Source organism: Ovis aries, chromosome 24 (genome assembly GCF_016772045.2).
Source record: "Ovis aries strain OAR_USU_Benz2616 breed Rambouillet chromosome 24, ARS-UI_Ramb_v3.0, whole genome shotgun sequence".
Classification (NCBI taxonomy): domain Eukaryota; kingdom Metazoa; phylum Chordata; class Mammalia; order Artiodactyla; family Bovidae; genus Ovis; species Ovis aries.
Window position 1 is genome coordinate 33,390,652 of NC_056077.1, and position 12,942 is coordinate 33,403,593.

Below are 12,942 nucleotides of genomic sequence, written 5' to 3' on the forward strand. Positions count from 1 at the left end.
TGGCAACACACTCCAGTGTTCTTGCGTGGAGAATCCATGGACAGAGGAGCCTGGTGGGCTATAGTCCATGGAATCGCAATGAGTCGGACAAGACTGAGGGACTAACACTTTTACTTTCTTTCTTGGAGGTTGGGAAGAGCCAGTCCATCCAGGAAATCACGTGTGCTGAGCCATCCTTTGTGCCCCAGGCCTCCACTTTCTGTGGCTCAAAGACGCATTTATCAGCCAGAGAGCTTCGGTTGGGCACGAGGTGCCTGGTGACCCCAGAGCTGATCCCATTCCAGCCCAAATAAAGGCATTGATTATTCCCGTCGGCTTGGGTGGTCCCAGCTGCGGAACTAGTTTCGGTGAGGTTTTCTGGAATGCTGCACAAGAGTTTGAAGCCCCTCACTGTTCCCTTCTCGGGCCTGAGCCCCCTGCCTAACAACTGCTGGGGACCTTAGGGTAGCCCTCCCCTCACCTGGCAGAGCTTGGGGAGGACAGGGCTGGGACCACCACCGAGCACCCCAGGGGCAGGGTAGGGGGCAGCCTGCGACCCCCGCTGGGCCCCCACAGGCCAGGAAAGGGTGGGGCCTCCTGACACCACATTGTTCCACGGCCCACGGGGCCGCCTCGCCTGGAAGAAAGGAGGCAGCCAGCCAATTCTGGGCCTGGCAGCCAGTCGTCTGCCCACAAAGGCCTCCGGGCCCCACCCAGCAGATGCCAGCTCCTCCCGGGATGGCAGAAGGGAGATCATTACTGGAGCCTAATTAACAAAGAAAAGCAGAGATAATTAAGTGGAGAAACATGTGGCTGGCTCTGGAATTGTGGTATCTTTAGAAACTTGAGAAAGGACGATCTTATTTTGAGCTCTCAAGAGCCTGACGGAGTTGGAAGGGTGGAGAGGGGGTGGGGTAGGGAAGAGAGAAAGGGTGTGTGGGTGACAAGGCTGGAGGGTGGACCACAGAGGCTGTCCCTGCTCCATGTCCCTGCTCAAGGCCAAGAGATAGCAAGGTTACTTTCCCAGGTTAAAGACAGTACGTTAATTCATCCAAGGTCACAGACAGGAAATCCAAGGTCACCTAGCTCCTGAGTGGGGCCAGCAGGGGACTTTCCCCTGTTCCTATTCAGTCCCTTCCCCAGTGCCCTCTGCTGAGGTCAATGTCAGGCCCTTTTCGGGAAAGCCCACCCCTCCCAGCACCCAATGAGTGGCAGGAGAGCTAGAAGAGGCCCCAGTGGGGACAATGACAAGAGGTGCCACGTGGGGCTGGGGCCATTCCTTCCTCATGGGAAGTGAAAGTAGTAGTCGCTCGGTCATGTCTCACTCTTTGCAACCCCATAGACTGCGGCCCGCCAGGCTCCTCCCTCCATGGGATTCTCCGGGCAAGAATACTGGAGTGGGCTGCCATGCCCTCCTCCAGGGGATCTTCCCCGTGGAGGGATGCGACCTGCATCTCCTGCATTGGCAGGCAGATTCTTTCCCGTCTGAGCCACCAGGGACCCTCTCCGCAAAAGGGATCACAGCCTTCCCCTTGGCAGACCCTTCACCCAGAGCAGAGCTTCTCAAACTGGGCCTCAGGCAACACTGGGGTGGGAAGTAGGTCAAATGGGATGCCAGCAAGTCATATTTACTCAGCAGAATATAATCTGACAGAGTTCCTTAAATGAAAAGCCAAGTGGAGGGTTTATGGAGCGGGGCCCTTCCAAGGTAAAGCTGGGGCCCAGCAGAGCGTGGACCCTGGCCTGCGGGGATGCTCGGGATCTGGCCGTGGAGATGTCAGCGGAAGGGCTTGCCAAGGCCGGGTCTGCAGGGTCCAGTCCACGCTGCAAAGCCAGGCCTTCCAGGCCCTCCACGCTCCGGCCTAGCTGGCCTCTTGGCCTTGCCTGCCCGCCCAAACACGACAGGCCATTTGTCACTCTTCTTCTTGCCTTGCTGGGGCACCCAGGACAGCCCTGGTTTGGCTGGGGATTTGTCCCACTCTCCAAGTAGGGAAAGGACCCGGAGGTCCAGGGGTGGTGCAGGTCAAGGGCAAAATCGGGCTCGCCAGCCTTACAGAGGAAGTCGGCAGCTCTGCTCTGACTATGGGGTCCCTAGCCCCTTTTCTCGGGTAGTGAGTGGGAGTAGGGGGGTGCCTGGCTGCTCACCACTGAGTTCCCTCAGGCTGGCAGGGAGAATGAGCTGCTGGAGACCAAAGAACCCAACCAAAAGAAGAGGAAGCTGGCTGAGGCCTAGGGGAACTGTGTGTTTGGCCAGAAGACAGCCAGGGCAGACAGCTGTCAGCAGGGCAGCAGGGGTGGCAGCGGGTGGGGCGGCCCCTGGGTCTGCACCCTCCCTGGTTCCAAAGGGCTGGGGCTCTGGGCAGATAGGCATGGCATGCACAAGCCAGAGGTGGCTGCAATGGGTAAAGCCTTCCCCCATCTCCTGCAGCAACCCGAGGTGAGTGGCTGCTTGGATGCCTCTAGTGGCAGGGAATTCACTACCTAACAAGACTTTTTTTTTTTTTTTTTTTTAACTGCTGTGCTTCAAGATTGGTTCTAGAATATTCATTTCCTTGATCCCTCTGGGGTTGCCTAGGCCTCCGCTGTCATCTGAGATCTGCAAAGAGCTGCCTGACTCAGCTCTTCTGACCTGCAAATCCCTCCACCTCCTTCCCTCGGGCTCCACCTCCTCTGTGCCTTCGCAGGCTCCTCACCCTCAAGGTTCCGTGGAGGGCAGTGAGCTCTCGGGCTCTGCCCTGGGACCTCTCTGCCTGCTCCACGCTATCCAGAGTTTGCGGTTCCAGCTGCCACCTTCACCCAGGCTGGGCCCAGCCCCAGTGCCACCCTGCAGGCTCTGGGCACCACTTGGATCCTGCCAATTGCACACATGCTCCTGGGTTTCTCACAGCCCTACGGATCCTGCCCTGAAGATGGACACTACCATCACCCTTCTGGAACCTTCTGCCCTCTCTCCCTCCTCACTCCCCACTGCCACCTCTAGATCCTAATTCCACCCACCCCTGGGTCCTGCAGCCCACGCTGCCCCAGTTTTGCCTTCTCCCATCTACCTTGGTGGGTAGAAGAGTGGTTACCATGGTAATGATAAGACAAGACAAATCCAACCCTATCATTTCCTTGACAGAAAAAGCTTCCAGTGCTATGGGAGAAAGCTTGAGTCACCAGCGTTTACGTCAAGGCCGGGTATGATTCCGGCCTCACCCTGGTGCTGCCGTCTACCCCCGCTGCCCAATGCCACTGGCCCAGTCTCCAGAATGGAATGGCCCTGAGCATGATTGCAGCCCTGTGTTAACCACCTGACTGCTTCCTTCAGCCTCAGTGTGGTCAGCGGCTAAATGGGAATGAAGAGAGTACCGACGTTGCAGGCTTGCTGTGAAGACACCACAAGCCTCGGGTCAAAGGCCCAGGGCCAGGCATCCTGTGGGGGCTCAGCGAGGCACTGAACTTCCCCGGGGCTCGGGAAACCCAGGCTGCGGCCGTCCTGCCTCCCGGGGATCAACCTGCTGGCAGACACGCCTTCCGAGCCCCTGACCCTCCCTGTCCTGACGACCTCTCCTCCCTCCAGCCACATCTAAACCTCTTGGTCATCAACAGTGGTGGCCTCTCCACAGTGTCCAGGTCATACATTCTTCTGGGACTGGTCCTTCCCGTCATCCCAGTCCTTCCCCTAGGACCCTGACTCCAATAATCCTTCCTCCCACACCCCTCCGCCCCAAGACACAGTCTTCTGTCCCTATCACCTTTCCCCTGTCCCTCTCTGGGCAGAGGGCTCTGTCTGGCACGTGGTCTCAGCATCCCCCAAACCCTTCCTGTTCTCAGGGGGATGCCCCTCCTCTGGCCACCTCCCCATCCGCCTGCCACTAGATCACTCATTCCTCTAAAAATCACCCCGTCACTATTCAATCTCCAAATCCCTCTGCTAAATCCCATTTCACCCTGCAGCTCCTACCCCATTTCTCCCTTGACCCTGCTGAGTTCCATGTCTTTTCTCTCGTTCTCCCCCAGAGCTCACGACTCCAATCAGGTCCCCTGCCCTCCTTGACACTGCTCTTGACCGCGCCGCCCCTGGACCCCTGGGCTGCTCCATCCCACGGCCCATCTCAGGTGTGCACCCGGCCTTGCAGCAGCTCTGGGCCCGGGTGATCTGTTTCTTTCTCCAACGGTTTTGTCACTCACACCCTCTGGGCGGGTTCACTTATCTCTCCTCTGCTCTCAAAGGGCCCCAGGGTTCATCCTCGGAGCCCTCGTGACTGTCCATGCCCAACACCACTATGATCCAGCTTCAGGACTGATATATACGTGTCTCCAGTGGGACTCTCTGCAGCTGAATGCTCTGCCCCTGAGTCACACGCTCCCCCCAAATGGGACTCTCTCTTGCTTACAGATCCGACTGCCTTCTCAACCTATCCACTTGGGTGTCAAATCTGCCCACCACGCAGATCCTACCTCCCCTCCTCTTCCAAAGTCTTGACGCCATCTTTGATCTTTCTTTCCCACACCCCTCATCCACACTCAGAAATCCTGCTGGGAGACTTTCCTGGTGGTCCAATAATTAAGACTTCGCACTTCCAGGTTCAATCCCTGGTCTAATCCCTGGAACTAAGATCCTGCATACAGTGAGGCTTGGCCAAAAAAAAAAAAGCAATCCTGTTGACCCTATTTTCAAAATATGTCCAGGGCCCCAGCGCCTTTGCACTGATGGACTCTTCTCCCTGGATGTCTTGACCTAGATTTCTACGCGGCTTATACCCTCTCTTCATTCAGGCCTTTCCTCCTGGTAGCCTCTAAAACTGTGCTCTTGAAAGAAAGGCCTATTTTTGCATCTGTCTCCATGGTACTCACCACTACTGAATATATTATTTGTCCTTAGTTATCTGCCTCCCTGACTGGAAAATAAGCACCATGATGGCAGAGTTGTTTTTTCCTATTTTGTATTCCCAGATATCGCTTGGCATAGAGAAGGCAGACATTCAATAATGTTTTGTTGTGCAAACAAGTGAGCTCAGAGGACTGTGAGCCTAAAGGGTTTGACAGGACTAATGTTATAGATGCTGATAACCAGAAGGGGGCAGCAAAGACCTGCCTAGTGTGGATAGTGGGGGGTGTGGTGGGAAGAGCCTGGGAGCAGGCTGTGTGACCTCCCGTGAGCTCCTTAACCTCTCTGAGCCTGTTTCCTCCCGTAGGTTTGGTTATGGGGACAGGGAGGAGGTCAAATGTACTGGTATGGGAAGGCTTGGTAGCCGGCAGACCATCGGATGAGCGGATGTTAGGTGGCCACGGTGTGAGGAGCTGCCCCGTTGTCCACTCTTGGGGGACAGGGCTGTCATTTAACTACAATGCACCTCGATGACAGAGCATTATAAAGTGATTTAAAGAGACGGGAAAATGCTTATGTTTTAAGCAAAGGTGACTGAGCCCAAGGTGTGGAGCCTCGAGCCACAACTACTGAAGCCCGTTTGCCTAAAGCCTGTGCTCCACAAGAGAAGCCACCACACCTCAATGAAGAGCAGCCTCTGCTCGCCACAAATAGAGAAAGCCCACGCACAGCAAATAAAGACCCAGCACAGCAAAAAAAGAAAAAGAAAAGAGAGAGAGAGAGAGAACCTCCTCCAGGAAGCCTTCCTGACCCCCTGGAATAACAAAATTGCCTGCCAACCCCACTGGCCGAGCCCTTCCCATCGCAGCTGGTCCAGACCTGGCAGCTTTACAAATACTTCTCTGAATCATCAGCAGGGGGAAACCAACCTCCACGGCTCACCCACCGCTGCCCACCACTCAGCTGCCCAGATCACCTGGGGAAGCAAGTATGACCAGCTCCATCTCACTGAAGAGGAAGCAGAGGCTTGGAGATGAGAAACAAGGATCCCAGGGTCACATGGTTAGTCAGAGGGGTCCGGGCTTGCAGCCTGGGTCTGTCTGTGTGCCAGCCTGTGCTCTCCCACGGCCCCCACACCGCCTCAGCTCCCAACCCCTAAACACATTATCTGCCACCCCTCCACGTGCCCAGGGCTCCTGCCTCTGGTACAGCCCCCGTTCCTCCAGGCTCTGGCGCCTGCTGCCGTTCCGCCTTCCCCCGAGACCCGATCTCCTGCTCCCATTCCCCTGGGAACCCCGGGAGCTGGCCAGTACCAGGCTTCCGTGACTGTCCGACAGTCTGGGAACAGCCCTTTCTGGGGCAGGAGCGGCACCCAGTGACCTCTGGTGAACCCTTGGAGGCCCCTGGGAGCCTGGACGCCTTCCCAGCGCAGTGTGACAAGTGGCATGAGTAAGCACAGAGCTGGCCAGCTCTGACCTCTCCAGGCTGACACCTGGCCCAGGGAGTCAATGCCTGGAAAGGCGCTGGCAGTTCCCTCTCCGAGGCCTGGGGCCAGCGCCACATTCCCATCTCCTCTTCCAGGCAGTCTGCCATCCTCTCCTGTACCATGTGGGCAGAGAAAGCATTTCCCAGGGGCTTCCCTGGTGGCTTAGACGGTAAAGAATCTGTCTGCAGTGGAGAAGACCCGAGTTTGATCCTGGGTTGAGAAGATACCCTTGGAGAAGGAAATGACAACCCACTCCAGTATTCTTGCCTGGAAAATTCCACGGACAGAGGAGCCTGGCGGGCTACAGTCCATGGCATGGCAAAGAGTTGGACACAACTGAGTGACTAACACTCATTTTCTCTACACACGCAGGGGCTATGGGGAAGGCTGATGGGCAGGTGGGCAGACTGGCACAGAGAAATGGAGGTCAGGTGGCTGCCACGGGATAAAGGCTGGGATTAAAGAAGCTGCTCAAACAGGAAGATGTGCCATCAAAACCCCCTTGCAGGAGGGCGAGCCGTGGTCAGTGGAACAGGTCACCCCCAGAAGGAGGCGAAGGCTGCTGGCTGCCTCTCTGCCCCCAGTGTTTCTCCTCAAAGCCCGACTTGCCACTATTTGGTGGCTGCTCTGAATGACGTGCCACCTGCCTGGCATCAGATGGAGCAGGGAGCCAGGTGTGGGGTCAATGCTTCCTCCCCTAACGGGTTTGGCATCCCCAGAAAGTCACCGAAGTTCCCTCGGCCTATTTCTTCATCCATAAAAAACAGACAGAAGGATTTTCCTGGTGGTACAGTGGATAAAAATCTGCCTGCCAATGCGGGGGACACGGGTTCGATCCCTGGTCGGGGAAAATTCCACACGCCGCGGAGCAACCAAGCCCGCGTACCACAACTCCCGAGCCTGCACGCCGCAACTACTGAAGCCCATGAGCCCTAGAGGCTGTGCTCCACAAGAGAAGCCACCGCAATGAGAAGCCTGCGCACCACAGAGGCCCTGTTCGCCGCAACTAGAGAAAGCCCGTGCGCAGCACTGAAGACCCAGCGCAATAAAAAAAAAAGGCGGGGGGCAGGCAAGGGACAGAAAAAGGTAACTGGGCCAAGCGCTGAACTTATAGTCCAGCACACATCAGGGGTCAGAAATGACGTTTTCTTGCTTCGTTTTCAAACTCATTAAAACACATGCACGCTCCTGGAGCTGCTGTATTTTCAGGCCTCTACAGGGCCTGGGTAGGAAGCCCTGGGCAGCACAGGGCATGCAGCGGGAAGGCCGATGGACTGGCTCGCCGTGTTTCTCCAGCAGAGGGAGGCCTGCCCACTCCCACGGCCGCCGCTCGTAGGAGCAGGACGGACACTGCCCAGCACGGACACCTACTGGGCAGAAACGGAAGTCGGGGCGGGCAGCGGCTTGAAGCTGACTCAGTGGTAGAAGTGCTGACAGGGTTGCGGGGCCCCTGCTTCGGGGCAGGCGAGTGGACCACAGGCCACCAGCCACGGCCCTGGAGCCAGGCAGGTCCACAGCCAGCTGGGCGGCCTGTCACAGGGCAGGGATGGGCCTGGGAATGTGATGAGAAGGGGATCCACAGGCCTGTGATGTCCTCACGAGCACCTGGGCCCTCCTTTCCGTGTTCTGTCCTGCAGACCCCGGCAGCCACAGGCCCCACCTACCCATGGGGGCGACCAGCTGCAGATCACAGGCCCAGAGGCCAGCCGGGCCACCTGCTGGCTGCGTGATGCAGGCACTTCGCTGAGATGCGAGTCTCAGTTTCCCCCTAAAAGATGGGCTTTCGTGCCAAACTCCCAGATGGAAGGAGTAAACGAGATGCGCCCTGTGTGTGTCCACTGCTGTAACCACGGTACCCAGAACACTGCCTGGCAATGGCAGGAAAGACCTCCAGAAACACGTGTAAAACGGACCCAGGTGAAGCGGTCTGCACTTGGTCTGATGCCCAGAAACGTCTTGGCAAGGTTTCCTCCAGGGCCACTGTCTCTACCTTACTGACATCATCTGATGGCACCTCTGAGAGTTCTAGAAAAACACCTTGGGCGTGGGCCTTGGACCCCTCCTACTCACCCATCCGACCACCTGCTTCTCCTTCCCTCTCCTCCTGGCTCTCCAGTCCGGCTCTCCTGAGGCCCCATCAAAGCCTTCCTCTCCCGAAACCCTCTCCGAGCACCCCTCCCTCTGCTTCTCCTCCTGGGGGTCCCTGCAGCCAATGGCAGCTGCCACATCACTATACGCCTTGGTGAGTCAGACCCCTCCAGGTCACCCCCTCCCAGAAGCCCACCAAGCCAGGCCAGGGTGCAGGGAACAGGCCCGGCGGGAGGGTCAGGGTGCACAGAGACGGGTGGTGAGTGACGTGGCCGGAGCCGTAACATCAAATTCCGGTTGTTGTTTAGTCACTAAGTCGTGTCTGACTCTTTTGTGACCCCATGGACTGTAACCCACCAGGTTCCTCTGTCCGCGGAATTCTCCAGGCAAGAATACTGGAGTGGGTAGCCAGTCCCTTTTCCAGGGGATCTTCCTGGCCTAGGAATCGAACCCACATCTCCTGCATTGCAGGCGGGTTCTTTACCACTGAGCCAACAGAGAAGCCCTCAGATTTCTGTACTGCAGGCTCTTTATGTTCCCAGCACAGCCTCCCCAAGGGCCTGGGGCTGCCAGTGGCTTTGCGTAGGAGAGGAGAGGCAGCAAGGCTCTGGGCTCAGCATAGGCAGCCACCTCCTTGGAGGCCTGGGCCATCCCTAGGGGCTGATCGGGGGGTCATGTCACCTGTGTGGGGACAACCTCTGCTTATTCAGGGTTTGGGAGGGCCAGGACATAGCCTGGGGGAGGATGGATGGGAGTGGATGCATTTTACAAAGTGGGTAAACGCTTACCCACATCTCACCACCAAGCTCACAGGTTCCCACGCAGACACTCCTCTCTCTGAAGTTAGGAACCCACCTGCCATCAACCTTATTTGCTCAGCAAGGCCCCTCATGGGGGAAGTTGGGGGTCACTCACCCAGCCGGGCCCTTCCCTCCTGAATCCTGGCTGGGTGAAGCGTAAAAGTCACCTGTGTCCCACCACCATCCCTTTTTGTGTCGCAGGAACCGGGTCCCGGTGCTAACTTGACCTTCCTTCCTGCTTCTCCCACCCCGGGGCCAGTTCCCAGGGCAGACATGGCGGGACTCCTGCTCCAGGGGCCCAGAAGCTGCGCCCCACAGTGAGCTTCGCTCCGGCCTCTGCCCCTAGCACCGTGGCCCACCCCTGCCCCCCACACCAAGTGGCCCTCCCATAGCCAGCGCCTCTTACCAGGCTTCGGGATGAGTCCTTGGAAAGGCCTGGAAAAGAAATAGAGACAGGAGTGCCAGGGGAGAGCCTGGGAGCTTGCAAGGAATGTGTGGGGCCTGCCCTGGACCAGCTAAACCAGTATCTGCAATTTTGGGCGGGGAGTGGGCTGCATGGTGTGGCCTGTGGGATCTTAGTTCCCTGACCTGGGATCAAACCCGGGAGCCTGGCAGTGAGAACACCGAGTCCTAATTCCCGGACGGCCAGGGAATCCCCCAGAAACTGCATTTAACAGGATGTCTGGGGCCCTGTGCGCACGGGCCCCTGGGACACCGGGACGGTCAGCAGGGCCGCTGTGCGCCAGATGAGCAGGGTCTCCCGCTGGCGCCGCCCTGCCGGCTCCTCAGCACCATGCACATCTCTTGTCTCGGTCTCCTCCCCTCTGACATGGGCCAAAGGTCTCTCTCCTGGAGGAACAGGAGTGCAGCGAGCAGCCACCGAGGCAGGGAGACGGGGCCCATGAAGGCTGCCCCTGCTATGGTGTATGGGGGTCGGGGGACCTAGTCTCATCTCTTTGGGGTCTCTGCACCCCAGCTGGCCTGCAGGGCCCCCTCCTCTAACCTCCAGGATCCAGGCATTGCTGGGAAAGGATCCAGGTGGTGCTGGGAAAGCCGCCTTGTCCCACCGGAAGGGCAGGATCACCCGAAGGCCAGGCCAAGGGTCCGTGACGCAAGGCGCCGCCTGGCCCTTGCCTCCTCTCTCTTCCCCCGTCTCCTGAGTACCTGGTGACGGTGAACTTGATCTTGTCAGCCACTGCAAGGATCCTCTCCAGGTTCTGGGAGCCAAAGGTGCAGGGCTTTCGGAACGGGATCCCCGGGGGCAGCCCCTCGATGATGACCGAGCCAGGGTTACTCTTGATCCGCTTGTAGGGCACCTGGACCGGGTACTTGATACCCAAGGCCTCCCCTGCGGAGGAGAGGGACGGAGGTGTTGTCGGGAGCCACAGGCAGGGCTGGTGTGTTGTCAGCATCCAGGGGTGCTCCGCATATACCAGTGTGATACACCCCTGCACATGGGGGCATGGGGGGTATCGTGCAGCGCTACAGACAGACACAATCAGTAGGGGACCGGGAAGTGGGGGGCCTAGGGGGCTGGGGGAGTGGGTCTGTGCCTGAGCCGGGCTGAGGAGCAGGCAGGGGATGTGAGGCTATGGTTGCTGGGGAGAAGACCGCTCCTAATGTGTCAGCCTCACAGCTCGAGAATCTGAAAGCCATCTTGCAGATGGTACGTTGTGGGCACACCTGGTCCTTCCCTACAATGCCTGACCCTCCTCCCGCAGTGAGGTTCTGCCTCACCCTGGCTCTGGACTGGCCTGGCCCGAGAGGGCAGATCGCATGTAGAAGCAGGGAAGCCAGCCAGGGTGTGACTCAGATCTCAGGGCCCTCTTTCCGTATCCGGGGCTCAGCCTCACTCCCGCTGCCCACCTTCTGCAGAGGGCAGGGGCATGTCCATCCCAGGGCCTGTACTTTGTCCTACAGCCTGGGGGCTGTCCTGAGCCCACTACTGACCCACGCTGAGCTGCTGTCTGCCGTCAGGCTGGCATGAACATCCACAGCTCCCTGGCTAGGCAGGGTGCACCACGGAAGCATCCTCCTGGACCAAGCGTCAGACACCCCTCAGTGTCCCAGGCAGCCCGCTTATGAAGAAACGCCTGCAGAAATCTCCCACGTCTTGGACAAGGAGAAACAGCTGAACTTTTTCTGGGCAATAAACTAATTTTTATCTCGTGGACACTGGGAATGGTAACCAGTTCCAATTCAGTCACTCAGTCATGTCTGACTCTTTGCGACCCCATGAACCGTAGCACACCAGGCCTCCCTGTCCATCACCAACTCCCAGAGTCTACCCAGACCCATGTCCATTGAGTCAGTGATGCCATTCCCTGTCATCCCCTTCTCCTCCTGCTCTTAATCTTTCCCAGCATCAGGGTCTTTTCAAACGAGTCAGCTCTTTGCCTCAGAATGGGATGATTGGTCTCATTTCCCTTTTTGCTCTGGCTCCTAGGAAACTCAGAGCCCCACATTCATTAAGGATAGAACTGCTGAGTCTTCATGTCACCCCTGGTTTGCGCCACTGCTTCAGCTTGTCTGTTCGGTGTTACTGAGGCACAGTTCACATCTCATAACGTTTACCATCTTTAATAATCCAGTGGTTTTATTATTAGTAGTAGTAGCAGCAGTAGTGATATTTGGCCACATCCGTGGCACGAGTGGTCTTAGTTCCCTGATCAGGGATTGAACCTGCAGCCCCTGCATTGGAAGTGTGGCGTCTTAACCACTGGATTGCCAGGGAAGTCCCAGTGCTCAAGAAATGTTTGCATGCGGGTTGAGCAGTCTTCCCAGAGGAGACCAAGGCCCCACCTCTCTTCCTTTCTGGCTGGGGCACCCTGGGGCTCACCATATTTCTTATTGAACAGATCCTGAACTTGCTCCCTCAGCGTGTTGGCAATGTCGATCCGCGAGAGTCTGGCGTCATAATTTTCTGCCAAGTGAAAAACAATTACGAATTTGGGCTGTTAAATGAAAAGGCACTTGATGACTTTCACAGAATATGATTTTCTAATTATGGGAAACTCCTTCTTGGGCAATTATCAGCTCCTTGGAGGGGCCCCTCGGAGAACTCCAGCACTAACATCTTGACGGGGACGTGTGTTTGCTCCTGAAGGATGCACTCTGTTGCGACAACAGCAATGAGTAGGAAATTAATTGTTGACATTTGAAAACCACACCAATGAGCCAGACCTGGAGGGGAGAGACCCCACAAAGGGGAGCATCCCTGCATCATGATGAGTGGAACGGGGCCTCGGTCAGGGCCAGCAGGGAGGCAGGAGGCTAAGCGGGGACCTGAGGTCACTGACCATGACCCCGTGGAGCCAGGGAGCCAGCCTGGCAGTTCCCACAGTCACTCGCTCACTCACCCGGAGGGTATTTGCTAAGAAGCCCATGTGTCCACCTGCCACGAGGCCCCTGGATGTTGGGGGAGTTTAGAGCCTGACACTGTCTTGTGGGCAAAGAGAGGCGGGGGAGGCTGGAGGGAGGGGATGGGTCTCTGGGTAGTTGGACCCCAGTTTGCTAAAAGGGCTGAGTATGAACAGCCATGGGGTAAGGTGAGAGACTCGACTCTCCCATCACAGAAAGTTCTGGCCTGGGGAGGAGAGAGAGGCTTGGTGGTTAAGCAGGTGCCGCTCTGGGATTTGGGGCCCAGGTCCCCAGGCTCCTCCACCCCCAGGGGCTGGCCCTTCTTGTCTCTGGTCTGGCTGACCCCACTTTCTCCTTAGGGTCACAGGGCCCATCTGGGGAACACCCACCCTGGGGGACTTCTAGCCACTCTCCAG

At 57.5% G+C, this 12,942-nt stretch overlaps 1 protein-coding gene across 12 annotated transcripts in view; it reads right to left on the reverse strand.

The window, feature by feature from the left end:
- GTF2IRD1 (GTF2I repeat domain containing 1) overlaps positions 1-12,942 on the reverse strand; it is a 119,237-nt gene that overhangs the window by 27,140 nt on the left and 79,155 nt on the right. For all 12 annotated transcript variants that reach the window (XM_060405903.1, XM_060405901.1, XM_042240361.2 and 9 more), the window contains 3 exons: positions 12,006-12,089; positions 10,331-10,514; positions 9,573-9,601 (listed from right to left, as the gene is read on the reverse strand). In XM_060405903.1, coding sequence (XP_060261886.1) covers positions 9,573-9,601; positions 10,331-10,514; positions 12,006-12,089 — 297 coding nt within the window. The remainder of the gene's footprint in view (positions 1-9,572; positions 9,602-10,330; positions 10,515-12,005; positions 12,090-12,942) is intronic.